We start from the raw sequence: 18,663 nt of genomic DNA, 5'->3' as shown, positions 1-18,663 counted from the left end.
GCCCCCCGAGGTGCCCCCCAAATGTCCCCCTCCCAGAGGTTGCCCCCCCCGAGGTGCCCCCCGGTGCCCCCCCATATGTCCCTCCCCAAGGTGTCCCCCCCAGGTGCCCCCCCCGGGTGCCCCCCCAGGTGCCCCCCAAATGTCCCTCCCCAAGGTGCCCCCCCCCCAGGTGCCCCCCCAAATGTGCCCCCCCAGATGCCCCCCCCCCCCCCCCCAAATGCGCCCCCCCCCCCAACGCCGCCTCTCCCCGCAGAGCTGTGCCCGCTGCTGTGCCGTAACGGGGGGTCTGCGCGCGGCCGGACGCCTGCCTGTGCCCCCGGCTTCGGGGGCAAGTTCTGCCAGCTGCCCGCCCCCGCCCCCACCGCCGGGCCCCCGCGACCCCCCCCGGGGGGCCCCAGCCCCTCACCCGCTCCGTCTACACCCTGCCCATCGCCAACTACCGGGAGGAGCAGGACGGTGAGGGGGGCACCCCAAAAATCCCCCCCCTTGTCACCTCCCATTGTCACCCCCCCGTTGTCACCCCCCCCGTTGTCCCCCCCCGACTGCCACCCCCCCGAATTGTCCCCCCAAATTGCCCCCCTGAATTGTCCCTTTAATTTTGTCCCCCCCCCCCAATTCTCCCCCCTAATTCTCCCCCCTCAACTTGTACCCCCCCGATTTTGTCTCCCTAATTTTGCCCCCCAAATTGCCCCCCCCCAAATTGTCTGCCCCCCAAATTGCCCCCCCTAATTTTCTCCCCCATAACTTTGCCCCCCCCAATTTTGTCCCCCAAATTGCCCCCCCCCAAACTATCCCCCAATTGTCTCCCCCCCCAAATTGCGCCCCCTCAAAATTGTCCCCCTAATTTTGTCCCCCCCCAAATTGTCCCCCCCAAATTGTCCCCCCCAAGTTGTCCCCCCCCAAATTGTCCCCCCCCAACTGTCCCCCTAATTTTGTCCTCCCCAATTCTCCCCCCCAAATTGTCCCCCCCCAACCGTCCCCCTAATTTTGTCCCCCCCAATTCTCCCCCCCCAAATTGTCCCCCCCCAAACTGTCCCCCTAATTTTGTCCCCCCCCCCCCTCAAATTACCCCCCCCCAGGCGTGACGTCCATGGTGAGCGTCCACGTGCGCCACCCCCCCGAGGCGTCGGTCACCATCCACCAGGTGGAGCGGGTGCGGGACGGGGACGAAGGGGACGAAGGGGACGAAGAAGGGCACGAAGGGGCCGGGGACCCCCCCCCGGAGCCCCCCCCCCGCGTGCTGGCGCAGAGCAGCCCCCCCTGCCCGGGGAGGGCCCCGGCTTCGGCCCCGCCGCCGGCTTCGGCTACTGCTTCCGCACGGTGCGGGGCGCGGAGGTGAGGGGACGTGGGGACATCGGGGACATGGGGACGTTGGGGACATTGGGGACGTTGGGGATGTTGGGGACATGGGGACAGGGATGGGGACATGGGGACGTTGGGGACGTTGGGGACATGGGGGCGTTGGGGACAGGGATGGGGACATGGGGACATTGGGGAAATGGGGACATTGGGGACGTTGGGGACATGGGGACAGGGATGGGGACATGGGGACATTGGGGACATTGGGGAAATGGGGACATTGGGGACGTTGGGGATGTTGGGGACGTTGGGGACATGGGGACAGGGATGGGGACATGGGGACGTTGGGGACGTTGGGGATGTTGGGGACGTGGGGGCGTTGGGGACAGGGATGGGGACATGGGGACATTGGGGACATTGGGGAAATGGGGACATTGGGGACGTTGGGGATGTTGGGGATGTTGGGGACATGGGGACAGACAGGGATGGGGACATTGGGGACATTGGGGACGTTGGGGATGTTGGGGACGTTGGGGACATGGGGACATTGGGGACATTGGGGAAATGGGGACATTGGGGACGTTGGGGACGTTGGGGATGTTGGGGACATGGGGACAGGGATGGGGACATGGGGACGTTGGACAACAGGGGGACGTTGGGGACATGTTGGGGCGTTGGGGACAGGGATGGGGACATTGGGGACATTGGGGACGGGGACATGGGGACGTTGGGGATGTTGGGGACGTCGGGGGACAGGGATGGGGACATGGGGACGTTGGGGACATTGGGGAAATGGGGACATTGGGGACGTTGGGGACGTTGGGGACATGGCGACAGGGACTTGGGGACATGGGTGATGTTGGGGACATCGGGGACAGGGATGGGGACATGGGGATGCTGGGGACATGGGGACGCTGGGGACATTGGGGACAGCAGGGGGACTGGGGGACATTGGGGGTGTTGGGGACATGGGGACAGGGATGGGGACATGGGGACATGGGGACATGGGGGATGTTGGGGACATTGGGGACAGGAGGGGGGACATGGGACAGGAGGGGAGACTTGGGGACATGGGGACAGGAGGGGGACATGGGGGTGGGGACGGGGACATGGGGACAAAGATGGGGACATGGGGACGGGGATGGGGACGTTGGGATGGGGACGTGGGGACAGGGACATTGGGGTGGGGACATTGGGGACGGGGACACGGGGACGGGAACGTGAGCCCGGGGACGTGGCTGCGGCCGTCGGGACGGGGACGTGGGGACATGGATGGGGACCCGGCTGGGGACGTGGGGACCCGGCTGGGGACATGATGGGGACATGGGGACACGAGGGGACCGCGGGGGGGGGGGTGGGGGGGGTTCCGGCGCCCCCCCCCGACCCCCCCCGCCCCGTGCAGTGCAGCTCGCCCCTGCCCGGTCTGCGCACCCAGGACGTCTGCTGCCGGGGGGGCGGCGTGGCCTGGGGGGTGCACGAGTGCCAGCCCTGCGACGCCGACCCCCGTAAGGCAGCAGGGTTTTTTGGGGGGGGGGGGGGGGGGGCGGACAAGCAATGGGGGGGGGCTCATTTTGTGCCCCCCCCCCCCCCCCTTGCAGCGAACCCCCCCGCTGTGGGGCAGCACGCCTGCCCCAAAGGCTTCCACCGCGCCAACGGCTCCTGCGTGGGTGAGTTTTGGGGTTGGTTTTTTTTTTTTTTTTGAGGGGGGGGGTTAAAAGGGGAGGGGGGGGGATTTTGGGGTGCTGACCCCCCCCCCCTCATGTCCTGTCCCCCCCCCCCCCCAAAGACGTGGATGAGTGCCAGGAGGGGGGGTTCTGCCAGAACGGGCTCTGCACCAACACCCGGGGCAGCTTCGCCTGCCTGTGCCACGAGGGCTTCATCCTGGACTCGTCCCGGAGCAGCTGCATCTGTGGGATTGGGATTGGGGCTGGGATTGGGATTGGGACTGGGATTGGGATTGGGGGGATTGGGATTGGGGTTGGGGTTGGGGTAGGGGTTCGGATTGGGATTGGGGTTGGGGTTGGGGTAGGGGTTGGGATCGGGGTTGGGAGGGGATGGGGGTCAGCATTGGGAGGGGATGGGGATTGGGATTGGGGTTGGAGTTGGGATTGGGATTGGGATCGGGGTTGGGAGGGGATGGGGGTTGGGACTGGGAGGGGATGGGGATTGGGGTTGGGGTTTGGATCGGGATTGGGAGGGGATGGGGTTGGGATTGGGAGGGGATGGGGATTGGGATTGGGGTTTGGATCGGGATTGGGGGATTGGGAGGGGATGGGGTTGGGATTGGGGGGATGGGGATGGGGTGAGATTGGGGTTGGGGTCAGGGTTGGGGTAGGGATTGGAGTAGGGAGGGGATGGGATTGGGATTGGGAGGGGATGGGGAAGGGACGAGGAAAGGGAAAGGGCTGGGGTGGGATGGGGATGGAGTAGGATGGCATGGGATTGGGATGGGAACGGGATGAAATGGGATTGGGGTTAGGATTGGGACTAGGCTCGGGATCGGGATTGGGATTGGGATGACCGGGTACAACCCCCCCCCCCCCCCCGCCCCCCCCAGCCCACCAGGTGATCTCGGAGGCGCGGGGGCCGTGCTACCGGGTGCTGCGGGAGGGGCGCTGCGCGCTGCCCACCCTGCGCAACATCACCCGCCAGATCTGCTGCTGCAGCCGCGTGGGCAAGGCCTGGGGGCCGGCGTGCCAGCGCTGCCCCCCCTTCGGCTCCGGTGAGCCCCCCCGGGACCCCCCCCCACCCCCCCCCCCCACCCCCTTGGACCTCCCCCCCCCCCAAAAAAAAAAAACCTTTGGGGAGCCTCCGTTTCGTGGGATTTGCACCCGAAGCAACGGGCTCGCCCTTTGGAGGGGGCAATTTTTTGGGGGGGGGCGATTTTTTTTTGGGGGGGGAGGGCAATTTTTTTGGGGGGGGGGGGGCAGTTTTGACACCCCCTCCCCCCCCCCCTTCAATTGCAGAGGGGTTCAAGGAGATCTGCCCCGCCGGCCCCGGCTACCACTACTCGGCCTCCGACCTGCGCTACAACACCCGCTACCTGGGCCAGGACCTGCCCCGTGTCCCCCTGGGACGTCCCCGTGTCCCCTCCCCGGCCGTGACCGCCGCCCGTGAGCCCCTTGTCCCCCCCCCACCCTTTGTCCCCCCCCCCCCTGCCAGCTGGGACCCCCCCCCCTCACCCCATTGCTCTGCCCCACAGCTCGCTGGCGCCCCGGTCGGCCGCCCCCCAGCAGGTCACCGCCTGTCCCCGAGGTGCCGCCGCGGGTCCCCGAGGTGCCGCCACGCGTCCCCGAGGTGCCACCACGCGTCCCTGAGGTGCCACAACGTGTCCCTGAGGTGCCACCACGCGTCCCCCGAGGTGCCACAACGTGTCCCTGAGGTGCCACAACGCGTCCCTGAGATGCCACAACGTGTCCCTGAGGTGCCACCACGTGTCCCTGAGGTGCCACAACGTGTCCCTGAGGTGCCACAACGTGTCCACGAAGTGCCACCACGCGTCCCTCATGTGCCACCACGGGTCCCCGAGGTGCCACAACGCGTCCCCGAGGTGCCACCACGCGTCCCTGAGGTGCCACCACATGTCCCTGAGGTGCCACCGTGCATCCCTGAGGTGCCACCCACGCGTCCCTGAGATGCCACCACGTGTCCCTGAGGTGCCACAACGCGTCCCTGAGATGCCACAACGTGTCCACTGAGGTGCCACCACGTGTCCCTGATGTGCCACAACGTGTCCCTGAGGTGCCACAACGTGTCCACGAGGTGCCACCACGCGTCCCTGATGTGCCACCACGCGTCCCTGAGGTGCCACAACGCGTCCCTGAGGTGCCACCGTGCATCCCCGAGGTGCCACCACGCGTCCCTGAGATGCCACCACGTGTCCCCAAGGTGCCACAACGGGTCCCTGAGGTGCCACAAAGCATCCCTGAGGTGCCACCGCGCGTCCCTGAGGTGCCACCGCGCGTCCCTGAGGTGCCACCACCAGCCCCTGAGGTTGTCATCGTGCCTCGACCCACGCTGGGGCTGCTGGGACCCCTCCCCACGCCGCCCGGCCCGGAGGGTCCGGCACCAGGTAGGGCTGGGGCACTTGTGCACAGCTGCACACGCGTGTGCACAGTTGCACGCGTGCATGCTTGCAGACGTGCACGGGGTTGCACTGTGCGCAGCTGCATGCGTGTGGGTTTTTTTGTGCACGTGTGGGGTTCCGCTCTGCGCCGTCGCACACGCATGTTTCTGCACAGGTGTGCACAGCCGCACGTGTGCACGTGGCCGTGCGTTCGTGCATGGTTGCATGCTTGCACGGCTGTGTGTGTGGTTGCATGTGTGCTCAGTTACATGTGCAAGCAGTTACACGCGTGTGCAATTTGCATTAAGTCCCATTTGTGCACAGCTACAGGCATGCACAGTTACACACGTGCATGTTACGTGTGTGCACAGCTACATGTGTACACACGTGCACATTTGCACGCCGTTGCAGGCATGCCCAGCTGCATGCAACTGCAGTTGCACACGTGCGCCTCATGCATGCACAGCTAAATATATTCATGGTTGCACGTGTGGGCGGTTTGCATGCGTGCCTATTTGCACACGTGTGCACGGTTGCACGCCTGCCTGTTTGCACACGCATGCATTACTCATGTGCGCCCGGTTGCAGCCGCCGGCAGCGTGTGCGAGCGGAACCCGCGGATCTGCGGCCCCGGGCGCTGCGTCCCGCGCCAGGGCGGCTACACCTGCCTCTGCCACCCCGGCTTCTGGCTCAGCACCCAGGGCACCCACTGCATCGGTGAGCGGCGCCCGGCCTCTCCCCGGCCACCCATCTCCCTGTGCACCCACCGCCCCGTGCGCCCATTTCCCTGTGCACCAATTTCCCCATGCACCCACCTCCCTGTGCACCCATTTCCCCATGCACCCACCTCCACATGCACCCACCCATTTCCCCGTGCACCCACCTCCCCATGCACCCACCCATTTCCCTATGCACCCATTTCCCTATGCACCCATTTCCCCATGCACCCATTTCCCCGTGCACCCACCTCCCCGTGCACCCACCTCCCCGTGCACCCATTTCCCCATGCACCCACCTCCCCATGCACCCACCCATTTCCCCGTGCACCCACCTCCCCGTGCACCCACCCACCTCCCCGTGCACCCACCTCCCCGTGCACCCATTTCCCCATGCACCCACCTCCCCATGCACCCACCCATTTCCCCGTGCACCCACCTCCCCGTGCACCCACCCACCTCCCCGTGCACCCACCCTTTTCCCCGTGCACCCACCTTCCCGCTCCCCTCTCCCCCTTCCCCCCGCCCTCCCACCCGTCTCTCCATCCCTCCCCGCTCCCGTCCATCCGTCCGTCCGTCTGTCCCCATTGCCGTCCGTCCCGCCGCCCACCCAGACGTGGACGAGTGCCGGCGCAGCCCCCGGCCCTGCGCCCCCGGCCGCTGCGAGAACACGGTGGGGAGCTTCCGCTGCGCCTGCGGCCCCGGCTACCGGCCCGGCCCCGGTGGCACCGACTGCCAAGGTCAGCAGGGACGATATGGGGGACAACGGGGGACAGTGGGGACAACGGGGACGGGGCTGAGGTGGCCGTGTCCCCGCAGACGTGGACGAGTGCGCCCAGAGCCCCCCGCCCTGTGCCCAGAGCCGCTGCGAGAACTTGCCCGGTGGCTACCGCTGCGTCTGCCCAGCCGGCTACCGGGCCAGCACGCCCGCGGGACAGTGCCAGGGTGAGCGGGGACACCGGGGGTGGGGACACCAGGTGTGGGCTATGGGGACACCGGGGTGTGGGGACACTAAGGTATTGGGATATCAGGGTGTGGGGACACGAGGCGTGGGGACACCAAGGGTGCGGGGACAGCGGGGTATGGGGACACTGGGGTATGGGGACACCAAGGGTGTGGGGACACCAAGGGCATGGGGACACCAAGGGTATGGGGACACCAAGGGCATGGGGACACCAAGGGCATGGGGACACCGGGGTATGGGGACACTGGGGTATGGGGACACCAAGGGTGTGGGGACACCAAGGGCGTGGGGACACCAAGGGTATGGGGGCGCATGGGGACACCAAGGGCGTGTATGGGGGACACCAAGGGCATGGGGACACCGGGGTATGGGGACACCGGGGTATGGGGACACCAAGGGTATGGGGACACCAAGGGTGTGGGGACACCAAGGGCGTGGGGACACCAAGGGCATGGGGACACCAAGGGCATGGGGACACCAAGGGCATGGGGACACCGAGGTATGGGGACACTGGGGTATGGGGACACCAAGGGCATGATCATCACCCGTGGGGTCATTGTTCATGGGGTCACCATCCATGGGTTCATCCATGGGGTCACTGTGCCATGGGGTCACCATGCCATAGTGTCGCCAGCCATGGGGTGAACATCCATGGGCTCACCATCCGTGACCTCCCCATCTATGGTGCCCCCATCCATGACCTCCCCATCCATGGTGTCCCCATCCATGACCTCCCCATCCATGGTGTCCCCATCCATGATCTCCCCATCCATGGTGTCCCCATCCATGATCTCCCCATCCATGGTGCCCCCATCCATGACCTCCCCATCCATGGTGTCCCCATCCATGATCTCCCCATCCATGGTGCCCCCATCCATGACCTCCCCATCCATGGTGTCCCCATCCATGGTGCCCCCACCCACGACCTCCCCCGGGGTGCCACCGCCGCCCCCTCTCCGTGCCGCGCAGACATCGACGAGTGCGAGAACCACCTGGCCTGCCCCGGCCAGGAGTGCGTCAACACGCCGGGCTCCTTCCAGTGCCGGCCGTGCCGCGACGGCTTTGAGCTGCGCCACGGGCGCTGCGCAGGTACGCGCCCCCACGTCCCCCCCGCGTCCCCCTGTCCCCCAGGAGGGCCCACCCTGACTGTGCCGCCCCGTAGACGTGGACGAGTGCGCCACGGGCTCGCCCTGCGGTCCCCACGGCCGCTGCAGTAACACCGAGGGCTCCTTCCGCTGCCAGTGCCGGCGCGGCTACCGGGCGGGTGCCGGCGGCGCGCCGTGTGCGGGTGAGTGGCGGGGACGGCGTGGGGACGGCACCGTGTCCCCCCCCGATGGCCCCCCGATGGCTCCCGTCCTCCCACAGACGTCAACGAGTGCCTGGAGGGCGACTTCTGCTTCCCCCATGGCGAGTGCCTCAACACCGAGGGCTCTTACAGCTGCCTCTGCGCCCAGGGCTACGCCAGCACCCCCGAGGGCACCGCATGCGTCGGTCAGAGCCCGTCATGGTCCCCGTCCCCATCCCCCTGCCTGTCCTGGTCCCCATACCCGTCCCGGCCCCTGTGCTCGTTGCTGTCCCCATCCTCGTCCTGGTCTCTATTCCAGTTGTGCTTCCTGGTCCCAGTTAATCTACTCAATCCCATCCCCATCCCATCCCGTTCCCATCCCCACCCATGTCCCCATCCCAATTCAATCCCTTTCCCATCCCCATGTCTCTCCTCATCCCATCCCACCCCATCCCATCCCATCCCACCCCATCCCATCCCGTCCCATCCCATCCCGTCCCATCCCGTCCCATCCCGTCCCATCCCATCCCGTCCCATCCCATCCCATCCCGTCCCATCCCATCCCGTCCCATCCCATCCCATCCCGTCCCATCCCGTCCCATCCCGTCCCATCCCATCCCATCCCATCCCATCCCGTCCCATCCCATCCCACCCCATCCCCATGTCCCTTCCTGTCCCCATCCCAACCCCATTCCCACCCCAATCCCCATCCCCACCCCAATCCCATCCCCATCCCACCCCAAATCCCATCCCATCCCTTTTCCATCCCATCCCAATCCCCTTCCCCATCCCATCGCCATTTCCATCCCAACCCCAATCCCAATCCCATTCCAATCCCATCCCATCCCACCCCACCCCTCCATCACCCACCCAAGCATCCGGGTACCACGGGGTGCCACCATCCCCGTGTCCCCCTCTTCCCCCGTGTCCCCCCTTTTCCCCCTTTTCCCCCCTGCCCCCATGTCCCCCCCCCGTGCCCATGTCCCCCCCGTCCTCACCCCGTGTCCCCCCCAGACGTGGACGAGTGCCAGCGGGGGGACGTGTGCCAGGGCGGCCGCTGCGCCAACACCGACGGCGCCTTCGAGTGCCACTGCCCCGCCGGCTTCCGCACTGATGCCGAGCGGGCCCAGTGCCACGGTGAGGGGCTGGGGGGGGTTGTTTTTGGGTGCCCCCCACCCTGGGGCTGGCGGCGAGAGTGGCCCTGTCCCCGCAGACGTGGACGAGTGCCAGGAGCACGGGGCCGAGCTGTGCGGGGCCGAGCGCTGCGAGAACCTGCCCGGCTCCTACCGCTGCGTGCCCGCCTGCCAGCCCGGCTACCGGCCCCGGGACGGCGGGGGGTGTGAGGGTGAGTGGGGATTGGGATGGGATGGGGATTGGGATTGGGACTGGGTGGGGATGGAGATAGAGACCAATAATGGAAGAGTATAGGGACTGGGATTGGAGTAGGATGGGGATGGGATGGGATTGGGATGGGATTGGGATGGGATTGGGATGGGGATGGGGATGGGGATGGGGTGGGATGGGGTGGGATGGGATGGGGATGGGGATGGGGATGGGGATGGGGTGGGATGGGGTGGGATGGGATGGGGATGGGGATGGGGATGGGGATGGGGATGGGGATGGGGATGGGGATTGGGATGGGATGGGGATGGGATTGGGATGGGGATGGGGATGGGATTGGGATTGGGATGGGGACGGGGACAGGTACAGGGACCAGAATGGGATGGCATGGGGACGGGGACGGGTACGGGGACCAGAAAGGGACGAGCATGGGGACTGGGACAGGGATGGGAACCTGCACACGGGGATGTGATGTGCACGGGGCTCATCCTGCCCCGGGCTGGGGTCCCCGTCGTCCCCCATCCCACCTTGTCCCTCCCCTGCTCGGGGTCCCCCCCCCACCCCCCGGTGTCCCCGCAGACGTGGACGAGTGCCAGGAGCACGGGGCCGAGCTGTGCGGGGCCGAGCGCTGCGAGAACCTGCCCGGCTCCTACCGCTGCGTGCCCGCCTGCCAGCCCGGCTACCGGCCCCGGGACGGCGGGGGGTGTGAGGGTACGGGGCCACGGGGACGGGGACGGGGGCACGGGGACGGGGACGGGGGCACGGGGACGGGGCCACGGGGACGGGGACGGGGGCACGGGGACGGGGACGGGGCCACGGGGACGGGGACGGGGCCACGGGGACAGGGACAGGACCACGGGGACAGGGCCACGGGGACGGGGACGGGGGCACGGGGGGGCTGCGGAGACCGTGACCTGCCAGGGGGGTGCGGAGAAGGGGGAGGGAGCAGGAACTGTGGGGACAGAGGGGACCGTGCCCTAGGGGACAGAGGGGACATCGCTATGGGGTTTGTAGGGGCAGGGGAACTTCCCCGTGGGGTTAGGATGGAGCTGGGCCACGCCATGGGGGACACCAGGGACAATACCGGGGGAGACAATGGGGACAACCACGGGGGACATCGGGGACAACCCCACGGGGCCGTTGGGGCCAGCCCAATGGGGTTGAGGTGCAGGGCGACTTCTCCGTGGGGTTAGGATGGGGACGGCCAGCAGGGACCGTCGGGGGGCAACGGGGACCCCGCCACAGGGCTGAGCTTTTGGGGGACGATTCCATGCCCCCCCCCCCCCCCCCAAAATGTCACCGCTCCCCCTTGCAGACGAGGACGAGTGCGCCGAGGGGGGGGCCCGCTGCGGCCCCCACGCCGCCTGCCACAACCTCCCCGGCTCCTTCCAGTGCGCCTGCCACCAGGGCTACGAGGCCGCCCGCCACGGCCACCACTGCCAGGGTACGGGGACAACGGGGACAGCGGGGTGGGGAGGGGGGGTGGGGGGGACGCACACAGCGACGCTGAGCCCCCCCCCCCCCCCCGTCGTGTTTCTCCCCCAGACGTGGACGAGTGCGCCACGCTGCCAGGGGTGTGCGGGGCGGCGCGCTGCGAGAACGTGGACGGCTCCTTCCTCTGCCTCTGCCCCGACGGGGGCCACGAGTTCGACCCGGTGACGGGGACGTGCGGGGGACCCCCCCCCAGCGACCCCCCCCCGCCTCCGGCCCCCCCCGGCGCCGTGGCGGCCCCCCCGGCGGCGGCGTGCTTCAGCCCCGCCTGCGGGGTGCTGGCACCCAACGTCACCCAGCAGCAGTGCTGCTGCAGCGTGGGGGGGGCCTGGGGGGTCCGCTGCCCCCCCCCCGCGGCCGTGCCCCACTCCTGGAACCGGTGGGGACATGGGGACGAGGGGGGGGGGGGGGGACGGGGATGGGACGGGGTCGGGGTGCGGAGGGGATTGGAGATGGGGTGGGGTGGGAATGGGGATGGGGATTGGGGTGGGATGGGATTGGGGTTGGGGTTGGGGTTGGGGTTGGGGTTGGGGTTGGGATTGGGATGGGGATGGGATTGGGGTTGGGGTTGGGGTTGGGATTGGGATGGGGATGGGATTGGGGTTGGGGTGGGATGGGATTGGGATGGGGTTGGGATTGGGGTTGGGGTTGGGATTGGGATGGGGATGGGATTGGGGTTGGGGTTGGGGTTGGGGTTGGGGTTGGGACTGGGATGGAATGGGGTGGGGATGGGGACAGTGTTAGGATGGGGATGGGATTGGGATGGAATGGGGGTGGGAAGGGATTGGGATGGGGATGGGCATGGGGATTGGGATGGGGATGGGCATGGGGATTGGGATGGGGATGGGGTTGGGGTTGGGGTTGGGGTTGGGGTTGGGATTGGGACTGGGATGGGATGGGGTGGGGATGGGGATAGTGTTAGGATGGGGATGGGATTGGGATGGAATGGGGGTGGGAAGGGATTGGGATGAGGATGGGCATGGGGATTGGGATGGGGATGGGATGGGATTGGGGTGGAAAGGGGGGATGGAATTGGGGTGGGGATGGGATTGGGATTGGAGATGGGATTGGGATTGGGGTGGGGATGGGATGGAATTGGGGTGGGGATGGGATGGGAGATGGGATTGGGATTGGGGTGGAAAGGGATTGGGATGGAATTGGGGTGGGGATGGGATTGGGATGGGATGGGGATGGGATTGGGATTGGGGTGGAAAGGGATTGGGATGGGAATGGGGGATGGGGATGGGATTGGGATGGGATGGGGATGGGATTGGGATTGGGATGGGATGGGGATGGGGGATTGGGATGGAATTGGGGTGGGGATGGGATTGGGATGGGATGGGGATGGGGTTGGAAGGGGATTGGGGTTGGGGTTGGGATTGGAAGGGGATTAGCGTTGGGATGGGATGGGATTGGGATTGGGGTGCGGATGGGGACAGGGACGGGATGGGGATGGGGTCAGGACGGGTGCGTGGCACCGGGGCGCGCGGTGCCAAGGGGGGGGGGGTGACGCCGCCGCCCCCCCCCCCCCCCAAGCCGAGCACCGAGCCCTCTGCCCCCACGGGACCGGCCAGACCACGGGGCCCCAGGGCTCAGCAGCAGGTGAGTGCGGCTGCGGGGGGGGGGCCCATCGCTGTGCCCCCCCCATTTGGGGGCTCCCCCCCCATTTAGGGACTCCCCCCATATTTAGGGGCTCCCCCCGTATTTAGGGGCTCCCCCACTTTAGGGATGCCCCTCCAATTTGGGGATGCCCCCCCCTATTTTGGGGGGATGCCCCCCCTGTATTTTGGGAATCCCCCCCCCCATTTTGGGGGGATGCCCCCCCTAATTTGGGGATACCCCCCCTATTTAGGGGCTCCCCCGTTTTGGGGGCGCTCCCCCCCCCATTTCGGGGACCCTCCCCTGACGTCGCCCCCCCCCCCCCCCCCCCAGACGTGGACGAGTGCCGGGTGTTCGCGCCGCAGCTGTGCCGGGGGGGGGTCTGCGTCAACGCCGCCCCCGGCTTCAGCTGCTACTGCCCCAGCGGCTACTACTACGAGCAGGAGCACCTGCAGTGCGTGGGTGAGCGCCCAGCACCCCCAGCACCCTGCCAGCACCCCCAGCACCCTGCCTGCACCCTGAGCACCCTACTTGCACCCTGAGCACCCTGACAGCACCCTGAGCACCCTGAGCACCCTGTCTGTACCCTGAGCACCCTACTTGCACCCTCAGCACCCTGCCAGCACCCTACCCGCACCCCGAGCACCCTGCCTACACCCTGCCTGCACCCTGAGCACCCTGCCAGCACCCTGAGCACCCTGACAGCACCCTGTCTGTACCCTGAGCACCCTGACAGCAGCCTGAGCACCCTGCCAGCACCCTGTCTGTACCCTGAGCACCCTACTTGCACCCTGAGCACCCTGACAGCACCCTGAGCACCCTGCCTGCACCCCCAGCACCCTGCCTGCACCCCCAGCACCCTGCCAGCATCCTGCCAGCACTCTGCCAGCACCCTGTCTGTACCCTGAGCACCCTACTTGCACCCCCAGCACCCTGCCCGCACCCCGAGCACCCTGCCAGCACCCTGACAGCACCCTGAGCACCCTACTTGCACCCTGAGCACCCTGACAGCACCCTGAGCACCCTGCCAGCATCCTGCCTGCACCCTGCCAGCACCCTGAGCACCCTGCCTGCACCCTCAGCACCCTGTTTGCACTCTGAGCACCCTGCCTGCACCCTGCCAGCACCCCGAGCACCCTGCCTGCACTCTGAGCATCCTATTTGCACCCTGAGCACCCTGAGCACCCTGCCTGCACCCTGAGCACCCTTCCAGCACCCTGAGCACCCTGCCTGCACCCTGACAGCACCCTGAGCACCCTGCCTGCACCCTGAGCACCCTTCCAGCACCCTGAGCACCCTACTTGTACCCTGCCTGCACCCTGAGCACCCTGCCAGCACCCTGAGCACCCTACTTGTACCCTGCCTGCACCCCGAGCACCCTGCTAGCACCCTGCCCACACCCTTCCAGCACCTTGCCTGCACCCTGAGCACCCTGCCTGCACCCTCAGCACCCTGCCTGCACCCTGCCTCTACCCTGAGCACCCCGAGCACCCTTCCAGCACCCTCAGCACCCTACTTGCTCCCTGCCTTCACCCCGAGCCCCCTGCCAGCACCCTGAGCCCCCTGCCAGCACCCCGACAGCACCCTCAGCACCCTGCCTGCACCCTGAGCACCCTGAGCACCCTGCCAGCACCCTGAGCCCCCTGCCAGCACCCTGCCCACACCCTTCCAGCACCCCCCCGTGCCCCCCGCCCTCCCCCACCGACCGCTGCCCCCCCCCCAGATAACGACGAGTGCCAGGACGAGGACGCGGAGCCGTGCATCGGGGGCCGCTGCGTCAACACGGTGGGCTCCTACTTCTGCTCCTGCGCCCCCCCCCTGGTGCTGGACGGCTCCCAGCGCCGCTGCGTCACCAACGACACCCGCGCCATGGGTGAGGGCACCCCCTGCCACCCCCCGTGTCACCCCCCCCCCATGTCACCGTCACCCCCCACCCCGTGTCGCCCTGTCCCCGTGTGTCCCCATATCCCTGTCCTATGTCCTGTGTCCCCATGTCACCATACCCCCATGTCACTGTATCCTGGTGTCCCCAAATCCCCGTGTCCCCATGTCCCCGTGTCCCCACGTCCCACGTCACCTCCCCATGTCCCACGTTGTCTCCCTGGGTCCCACGTCACCGTATCCCCATGTCCCACATCCCCCTGTCCCACATCGCCGTGTCCCCATGTCCCCATGTCCCCATGTCCCATGTCCCCACGTCCCCACGTCTCACGTCCCCATGTCCCCATGTCCCAAATCCCTGTGTCACCGTGTCCCCACGTCCCACATCGCCTCCCCGTGTCCCCATGTCCCACATCCCCATGTCCCCGTGTCCCCTGTTGTCTCTGCACATCCCACACCGCCTCCCCGTGTCACCATGTCCCCGTGTCCCCGTGTCCCCTGTTGTCTCTGCACATCCCACACCACCTCCCCGTGTCCCCATGTCACCATGTCCCCGTGTCCCCATGTCCCACATCCCCACGTCACCATGTCCCCATGTCCCATATCCCACGTTCCCGTGTCCCCATGTCCCCACCTCACGTGTCCCCATGTCCCTGTGTTCCACGTCCCCATGTCCCCATGTCCCACGTCCCCACATCACCATGTCCCCATGTCCCACGTCCCTGTGTCCCCGTGTCCCCTCATTGTGTCCCCATGTCTCCGTGTCCCCGTGTCCCCTCTTGTCTCCCCACATCCCACATCGCCTCCCCGCGTCCCCATGTCCCACATCCCTGTGTCACCGTGTCCCCATGTCCCATGTCCCCGTGTCCCCCGTTGCCTCCCCACATCCCACGCCTCCTCCCCGTGTCCCCACGTCCCCACGTCCCCGTGTCCCCACGTCCCCACATCCCCGTGTCCCCATGTCCCACGTCCCCGTGTCCCCGTGTCCCCATGTCCCACGTCCCCGTGTCCCCATGCCCCACGCCCCCCCGTCACCGTGTCCCCGTGTCCCCAGAGGAGGACCCGGCCGTGTGCTGGCAGGAGGTCGGCCCCGACCTGGTGTGCGGGCGCCCGCGGCTGGACCGGCAGGCGACCTACACCGAGTGCTGCTGCCTCTACGGGGAGGCCTGGGGCATGGACTGCGCCCTCTGCCCCGCACGGCACTCAGGTGCTGCCACCGTGTCCCCAGTGTCCCCGCGTCCCCTCCGGCCCCGTGGCCCCACGGCCCCACATCCCAACGGCCCCGTGTCCCTATGGCCCCGGAGCCACACGGCCCCGTAGCTTCACGTCCCGACGTCCCCGCGTCCCCGATGCCCGTGTCCTCATGTCCCCGCAGCCCCGTGTCCCTACGGCCCCGTGTCCCGACGTCCCCGTGTCCCCTCCAGCCCCGTGTCCCAACGTGCCCATGTCCCCAACGTCCCCATGTCCCCAACGTCCCCATGTCCCCAACATCCCCGTGTCCCAACGTCCCCATGTCCCCAACGTCCCCGTGTCCCCTCCAGCCCCGTGTCCCCTCCAGCCCCGTGTCCCAACGTCCCCATGTCCCCTCCGGCCCCGTGTCCCCAACGTCCCCATGTCCCCAACGTCCCCGTGTCCCCTCCGGCCCCGCGGCCCCTCCGGCCCCATGTCCCCACGTCCCCGTAGCCACATGGCCCTATATCCTCACATCCCCATGTCCCCCCGTGTTCCCCTGTCCCCCATGTCCCTGTCCCCCCCCCATGCCCACGTCCCCATGTCCCCCACGTCCCCATGCCCCCCCCCCATGCCCACAACCCCCCCCCCCCATGCCCGTGTCCCTGTGTCCCCCACGCCCATGTCCCCAAGACCCCACGTCCCCAGCCCCCACGTAGGGGGACCCCCACCCTGCCCCCCCTCCTACCCCAGCAATAGAGACCCCCCCCTCCAAACCCCCATAACGGGGACCCCTTGGGCACCCCCCCCTTTTAGCGCTGACCCCTCCCACCCCCTACAACGACCCCCTTTTACATCCCCATTTTTTGGGGGCCCCCCGAGCCCCGCAATCTGCGTCCCCCCCCCTCCCCAGCTTTTTCTCTTCCCCCCCCCCCCCCCAGATGACTTCGAGTTCCTCTGCAACGTCCTGCGCCCCCCCGGCCCGGGGCTGGGCCCCCCCTACGAATACGGCCCCGAATACGCCCCCCACTACGGGCTGCCCTACGGCCCCCTCCCTTTCGGGGGCCCCCGCCTGCCCCCCCCGGGGCTGCGCGCCGACTACGACCCCTACGGGCTGGGGGGGGCGGCGGGGGGCTACGACCCCCGCGGGGACGCCCTCTACGCGCCCCCCCCGCCCCGCTACGAGGACTTGGAGGATTTCGAGGGGTCCCGGCGGGGCCCCCCCCGCTCCTCCCGGCCCCGCAGCCCCCCCAGCGCCCCCCAGGCCCCCCCCCCGTGGCTCTTCCAGCCCCACGGCGTGGCCGAGCGGCCGGGGCGAGCCAGCGAGGACGGTGAGTTGGGGCGGGGGGTTTTGGGGGGGGGGAATTTGGTGGGGTTTTTTTTATTGGGGGGGGGGGCTGATGTGGACCCCCCCCCCCCGAAAACCGCAGACCCCCAGGATGAGGCGCTGCCGGCGGAGCTGTGCGGGGTGCTGAGCGGCTGCGAGCACGGGCGCTGCGTGCGGGTGCCCCAGGGCTTCACCTGCGCCTGCGACCCCGGGTACCGGCTGGATGCCGCCCGCGTGGCCTGCGTGGGTGAGGAGACCCCCCCCCCCCCAAAACCCGGCCCCGGCCTAATCCCGGCCTAATCCCATCCCAATCCCGGCCTAATCCCATCCCAACCCCATCCCATCCCATCCCAATCCCCCGTCCCAGCCCAAATCCCACCCCGTTCCCACCCCACCCCATCCCCAATCCCCCCCCGATCCCACCCTGATCCAACCCCCAATCCCACCCTAATCCAACCCCCTAATCCCACCCCAAATCCCACCCCAATCCCATCCCCAACCCCTCCCCACCCCCATCAGACCCCAAATACAATCCCAATCCCAATCCCACCCCAAATCCCACCCAATCCCAATCTAACCCCAATCCCACCCCAAATCCCACCCAATCCCAATCCCACCCCAAATCCCACCCCAAATCCCACCCAATCCCAATCCGACCCCATTCCTACCCCAATCCCACCCCAAATCCCACCCAATCCCAATCCCACCCCAAATCCCACCCAATCCCAATCTAACCTCAATCCCACCCCAAATCCCACCCAACCCCAATCTAACCCTAATCCCACCCCAAATCCCACCCAGTCCCAATCCGACCCCATTCCTACCCCAATCCCACCCCAAATCCCACCCAATCCCAATCCAACCCCAAATCCCACCCCAATCCTACCCAAAATCCCACCCCAATCCCCCCCAATCCCACCCCGATCCCACCCCGAGTCCCCCCCAACCCCCCTTAATCCCCCCCCCCGACCCCCTCTGACCCCCCCCCTCCCCGCAGATGTCGACGAGTGCTCGGAGGCCGCCCTGTGCCGGGGGGGGCGCTGCCTCAACACCCCCGGCTCCTTCCGCTGCCTCTGCCCCCCCGGCTCCGTCCCGGCGCAGGGACCCCCCCGCTGCGTCCCCGCGCGCCCCCCGGCCTGAGCCCCCCCGTCCCCATCCCGGGGGGGGGGGTCCGTATTTATTGTCTGTATATATCGGAGCTGGGGGGGGGGGGGGGGAAGGAGAGACACTGGGGGGCACCGTCCGGCGTGGCCCCCCCTCCGCCCGCTGCGGGGTGGGGGTGGGGGGGCTCCCGGGGGTGCCCATGGGGGTGCCCGGCCCCCTGCCCTCCCCCCCCCGTCCATGTGAGCCCCCCCTCACCCCCCCCCCCTCCCAATTTTTACAGAATAAAGGTTTTCTATAAAATGAGCTGGGGGGTGGTCCTTTCACCCTAAAAGGGTGGGGGGGGGTGTCCTGGGGTTTCACAGGGATTGGGACCCCCCCCCCCCCGTGGGACTGGGATCCCAAATGGGACCCCCCTATAGG

The 18,663-nt window shown here is 68.0% G+C and overlaps 1 protein-coding gene across 1 annotated transcript; it reads left to right on the top strand.

Annotated features, from left to right (window-relative positions):
• Positions 1–327: 327 nt before the first annotated feature.
• On the top strand, positions 328–18,546 carry LTBP4 (latent transforming growth factor beta binding protein 4). Its single transcript, XM_066984752.1, is given in 28 exon segments — positions 328–456; positions 1,080–1,335; positions 2,707–2,804; positions 2,898–2,966; positions 3,086–3,208; positions 3,857–4,021; positions 4,266–4,412; positions 4,502–4,617; positions 5,188–5,371; positions 5,954–6,082; positions 6,696–6,821; positions 6,901–7,026; positions 8,015–8,134; positions 8,208–8,333; positions 8,411–8,536; positions 9,345–9,467; positions 9,544–9,675; positions 10,251–10,382; positions 10,987–11,115; positions 11,217–11,521; positions 11,523–11,541; positions 12,699–12,764; positions 13,095–13,223; positions 14,485–14,634; positions 15,697–15,849; positions 16,754–17,143; positions 17,243–17,386; positions 18,137–18,546. Coding segments are annotated over 27 exon segments (3,915 nt in total). The 5' UTR covers positions 328–456; positions 1,080–1,090; the 3' UTR covers positions 18,280–18,546.
• The last annotated feature ends 117 nt before the right edge of the window (positions 18,547–18,663 follow it).

The sequence above is a fragment of the Anser cygnoides genome, chromosome 29 (assembly GCF_040182565.1).
Source record: "Anser cygnoides isolate HZ-2024a breed goose chromosome 29, Taihu_goose_T2T_genome, whole genome shotgun sequence".
Classification (NCBI taxonomy): domain Eukaryota; kingdom Metazoa; phylum Chordata; class Aves; order Anseriformes; family Anatidae; genus Anser; species Anser cygnoides.
This window is presented reverse-complemented; position numbering and strand designations above follow the sequence as displayed.